We start from the raw sequence: 5,312 nt of genomic DNA, 5'->3' as shown, positions 1-5,312 counted from the left end.
GTCCTCGCCATTTCTCACTGTAAAGATTCGTATATATACTCGCTCGCCTAACAGTGAAACCGTTGCAGTGTAGAAGAACATGGCCTGTAACAACCAAACTAAGATTATCCTTTGCATCCACACTCCTGTGGACCTGTGCACCTGGCCGATGATCAACACACCTCCTAGTGAAACTTTGGCTAGCGCGAATCTCACAATGAGCAATATCCGTGTGGCAGGTACCTCCCCTATAGAGAAGACAGACTAAAGGGTGGCATCAGAAATCGACGTGAGGTCTCATCGAAGGCGACACTTGGTACGTTATCTGCCTTCCGGCGTTACTTCATCGGCCTCGATACAACAGTGGACCCACTGCAAAGGCCGTCCTCTCCTCTGACGTTGTAGAAGCAAACTGGGGGAAATATTCGCACGTGAACAACGGCAATGTTCTGTAAATCTTCCTAGAGTGCGTAGTGAATATGAAGAGAATCTACCATGTTGTGTACCTCCAAAAAAAGGCTCTCAAGCGGACCCCGGGACTCTTACTACTGGTGAATAGTACTGCACCAGAATGACTTATGTGTAGCTACTATGATACAGATAATGATAAACTTCAGTTAACCATGACAATGACAAGCCTAGGCTCTCACATTAGGAATATTCAACTTCCCCCAACTCAACTGTTCACGAGCACAATGACCAAGACTGTTTCAACGAGGCCACATGATAGTCTCACGAATGATTCTGATATTATCAGTCGTCATAGCGATACTGAAGTCGGCCACAACCGTAGCAATAAGAAGGAAAAGGCAAGTCCCCACCGGGCTGTGTTCGATCCCTCTTCCTGTACGGCCGGCCTTCAACTTATTCCCATCATAGAGACACGTTGGAATCAGTGACGACATGTTATCATTGTCGAGCACGACTCCTTGCTGTTGGATCATGAGCATCTACACCACTCCGAAACGCCAAGTGAACTAACTTCCTCCTCAACACAAGCCATACCAGAGACGATATTACACTTCGCCGAGGAAACCCTATTATCGGACACAATACTAAAGGCAAGTATAGCCTATACTGTATAGGTCCAATGAGAAGATAACAAATGGTGGGAGTTAAAAGGGCATGATAGCACTCGCGATAGCCAAAATGGTCGTGTTCATCATCGGGAGTGCTTGTCCCACACGACTCTCTAGTAACAAAGGCGACTTCGCGAAGACAATTGGCACCAACTGAGATGACGTTTTTCATAATCTCAAGAAACCTATAAGTATTACCTGTTCAATAAGAGGGTCTTTGCCTCCTCGGATAGGACACTCGACAATAGGATCAGAATGACCACAGCCTGGTAAGACTTTGAAGGTTACGTGCCTGACACGGAGGAGAGCCAGTGCGACATTTATCTACCAACTGCTTGTGTTACTGGACACCGCAATACTGCAGAGCCTTCTTGAATTGGACGGAGGACTCAATAGGCACAGTAACGTCAGAATCACCTACACCAACACCAATTCAACATCCATCCACTTACCATGGTGAACTATCACAACTACCGTTACTACCGTGGAACAGGTATATTTCAGGAAGCCTGTGCATAGCCGCTTTGCTCCTGCCAGTGGACTCGGAGAGAATTCTAGTCGGGGAGACTCGGAACAAATCATTGCCCATCATAGCCATCACAACGTTCGAGTATCTGAGCAGCAACAGTAGAACCTAAACTCCACAAAGAAGATCCAGCTCATTACAGTCCTCGACTGTTGAGATGTGGAACGATAGACACCATGTCGTAGGGTCCAGATATCCCTACGAACGCCCGAATATTGCTCAGTGACCACATCTGGTTCAGTTCCACGTTCTTGATAGCAGCCTGATAAAGTGATACCCCCTCCTCCTCGACAGCGCTTCCTTACTTTCTCCTCCTTGATCGCCTTGTTGATAAGCAACTGGAAACAACGGCATCAATCGACACGCCTTAGTACTGACAGATCGCTCACCATCGCCACAATGTGAGCTCCAGCACTCTGGCCTGTGAGAATCACATTGGAAATGTCACCACCATAACGATCGGCATTTTCGAACACCCAACTGAGAGCAAGGGATAAGCCATCCAAATGAACTATGCTGATACTACTTTATGCAGTTGTTGACATCTTCGACCATGTCATCTATCTTGCCCTGTGGGAAATTCCGATAGTCGGGGGCCACAAAGAGGGCGCCTCTCTCAAAGGCAAGACGTCGGCCCATACACGCCGACCATGCGCGGAACCTATCACCATAGAATGAGACTTTAGCAGGGAAAAGGATACTTACCCGATCACCCAAGCACCGCCCATCACATTGATAACAATGGGGAGCTTTTTCTGACGACGCTTCTCTGGAGGGTCCAAGTAGTAATCAGCTGGGAGATAGATATCCAACTGGTTACGACCATTTGGCCCATACCGTATTCCACGGAGCACCTGAGATGGTAGTAGCTCCTACGCACTACGAAAGATTCACAGTTGAAATTACATTAGGACTAAGTGTCCACCAGCTACCAACCTTCACCACAGCTGGCATGATGAGGATGGCAAAGACGATGAGACGCATGAACATGATATACCTGAACTCAAACGTGGCAAAACATGTATTGAGCGAAGCGGAGCGACTACGCCTGGAAGCCAGTGCCGAAAAACTTCAGCAGAATGCCTGCCTCGTGCATCAACCATGGGAACTCGTTCACTATGACGTGCAAGAAACTAATAAGCAAGCGGGCATCGACTGAAGAGGAGGAACTTTCAAGTGAATGTACCTTGAGAACATAGATGGGAAATACATAACCCAATCAGGGATCCAACTCTCCTCCTCCTCAATGTCGTTTTCGCCCTTTCCAGAAGGATAATACCTGCACCACCACTCCGATCGAGCAACCGACAGGCAGGCATCATTACGGCTTAAGCCAATGGAGCTCTCTGTCGTAGTTAGAGCCGACCTGATGAGTCATTGCTCGGCCGAGAATTTTGGAGCGATCCTAAGAACACCAAAGTGACCACACGGACGCCAATCTCCAACATGGACTACCTTCCTAGCATTCCATCCCCTCTTAGTAGCATTCCACCTACTCTGTGAGCCACTAGCTGTGGTTACGCTCCTGGTGTATTGAGGCATCTCATCGCCTAGCGTAGAGAGACCTGAGGGAAAACTATCAGATGATGAACGATATAATAAACGCCACTACCTTTGGGCATGAGACGGTTGGGATGCTTCAACGTCTTGTGAGTCGACACATCAGAGCCACCAGTCGCGTCAGGAATGACCAGACTCACTCGTGGACGCTGCTCACGCCTATGATCTCCTTCATTCGACACCTCGTCTTTCACCTCCGTGGAAGCGGCTTCGACAGCGCCAGTCGCCGTACTCCCAGATTTTGCATCAGATTTGGCATCAGGTTTCACTGGCGACGAGACCTCCGTCGTGCTCTGCACAGTGGGCTTGCCACTACCATCTTCCACAACTGGAACTGATATGTTCGAGTCAGGAGCTAGATTACTGTTGTTTGATTCGGTCATTGTAAAATGAGACGGTTCGTAGACAGCTGAACGCGAATAGTCTATCTTGAAGGAAATAACGCATCTTGAAAGTTACTAGCCATAGGACATTGTGGCACAATTAAACAGTTGAATCTGCACTCATAATGCTGGGCCTGGGGATCGAACCTGCGCCTTTCGATCTCAACCTTGGCGGTCGCTTTCGAAACTCCCCCAGATGGAGTTCTCGCTTTCTACTAGGAACATGGAGCGCATGCGTGCTCGTATAGCACGTGCGCGCGTCGGGAATGCCGAAGGCAATGCCGGCCCGGCACCAGTCAATAGGGTTGTCAACACTATAGTGAGTCACTATTAGTGAGTCAATGACTCAATACCATCCTTTCTGGTGTCTGGATGTCAGTTTTTTCCATGAGAAGGACGGTATGATTCTATGATTCTTTGCCGGGGAAATTCCCTAGCTGGAGATTGTACCACCGTATGTAGTGAAGGCGAAATCGCAGTGTCCAGCGAAGTGTAGACTGACCGCGAGCGCTGATCCAGCGTCTCTGAATAACTGTAGGGTTGTGGAGGCAATCCAGCGGTACGATTTTTCCAGGAAAAATTTTCCTTATTACCCTTGAAGTTGTGGAGACTACATAGATGTGAGGCACTCGACTCTGCGACTAATGGTTGGGTAGTTTATTTGTATTAGTTTGCCAGTTCCTCCTCTGGTTAATAATGTCAACACCCAGACCTCGGCTTTCGGGCTTCGGGTTCAACGCTTGGCCAATACCTCTCCTATCCCCAGCGTCTATTAGATTTCTGTTCTGGGGGAAAGGAGTCGGCTCTCGATACTGCACCAAGCGTCTGTTGCTGAGATGATGCCAGCATGTCGGGATAAACGATGCATGGAGCTCGCTGAAGATGGGCTTTGCAGAGCGTAGGTCCTGATGATTGAACGTATTTCGTGCTGATTCTCGTACATGTTCCATGACCGCGCCAATTGGGCGCAATTCCAAGAGGACATTTCAAAACCCTTTTTCGAGGAGCTGAAGTCCCAGGGGCCTGTTCGGTGTTCTCCTTTGAACAGCCCCTATATTTCCGTTCGAGTTCGGCCGTTGGACTCGTTGTTCAAGAACAGTTTATTGCATATGTGTTTATTGCCTGTTCGTGTCCAAGACCGAGCCGGACTGTCCGACACCTATACTCTGTGATCGCTGAATCAGCGACGTGCATCACTAGAACCCAACTCCCATCAGTTAACATCCACGTCATAATATCATATCATTGATATGTCAAGATTGTCCAGAGTAGATTGCGCTCCATGACATTCCGAGGCGGCTCATACTGTGGCCTCGGACAGCTGTCCAGCGTCATCAGATCTCCTGAAAGAAATTCCCAATGAATCGATAAGCCAGTGAGAGACCTCACCCTTCATCATCCTGTGTCTGGCACCCTTTCCCCATTCCTTTGAGATTGCCATACTGCCAGTGCTGAGTCATGGATCTCCATGCCACGGTGATGACCAGCAGAAAAAGGATGGTCACCACGACAACCAATAGTGCAATGATCGTTCTGAGATCTTGGTGCAAGCTATTGGTGTCGTTGCGAGCTTCCTCTTGATCCTGGACGTTCGGCACGGGCCTATAAAGAACTAATGACTCAGCGACAGGCACTTGTAACGATGAAACGGAGCCCATAGTGCGTTGTAACCCCTTACTCTCGATCCATGATCGGCTCCTCCGAGCTCACCGGAGTTGTCCATTGAGGAGTTGAGACGAACCCCGGCTCACTCGTCTTCTCCACTGGGCTCTCCGTGCCGAAAAT

The 5,312-nt window shown here is 48.8% G+C and overlaps 1 protein-coding gene across 1 annotated transcript; it reads right to left on the bottom strand.

Moving 5' to 3' along the window:
* Positions 1-1,014: 1,014 nt before the first annotated feature.
* Positions 1,015-3,555, bottom strand: Pmar_PMAR010031 (conserved hypothetical protein). The gene is made up of 15 exons (XM_002788455.1): positions 3,197-3,555; positions 3,040-3,149; positions 2,910-2,989; positions 2,771-2,863; positions 2,631-2,717; positions 2,491-2,581; positions 2,290-2,438; positions 2,111-2,245; positions 1,974-2,064; positions 1,890-1,922; positions 1,725-1,846; positions 1,542-1,672; positions 1,403-1,475; positions 1,257-1,350; positions 1,015-1,211 (listed from the first exon to the last, which is right to left on the bottom strand). Exons 1-15 carry the CDS (start codon positions 3,525-3,527, stop codon positions 1,095-1,097), a joined length of 1,737 nt encoding a protein of 578 aa, XP_002788501.1. The 5' UTR covers positions 3,528-3,555; the 3' UTR covers positions 1,015-1,094.
* Positions 3,556-5,312: the final 1,757 nt, after the last annotated feature.

Source organism: Perkinsus marinus (genome assembly GCF_000006405.1).
Source record: "Perkinsus marinus ATCC 50983 genomic scaffold scf_1104296927884, whole genome shotgun sequence".
Taxonomy (NCBI): domain Eukaryota; phylum Perkinsozoa; order Perkinsida; family Perkinsidae; genus Perkinsus; species Perkinsus marinus.
The sequence above is the reverse complement of the archived record's forward strand: the minus strand, read 5'-3'. Positions and strand labels throughout refer to the sequence as shown.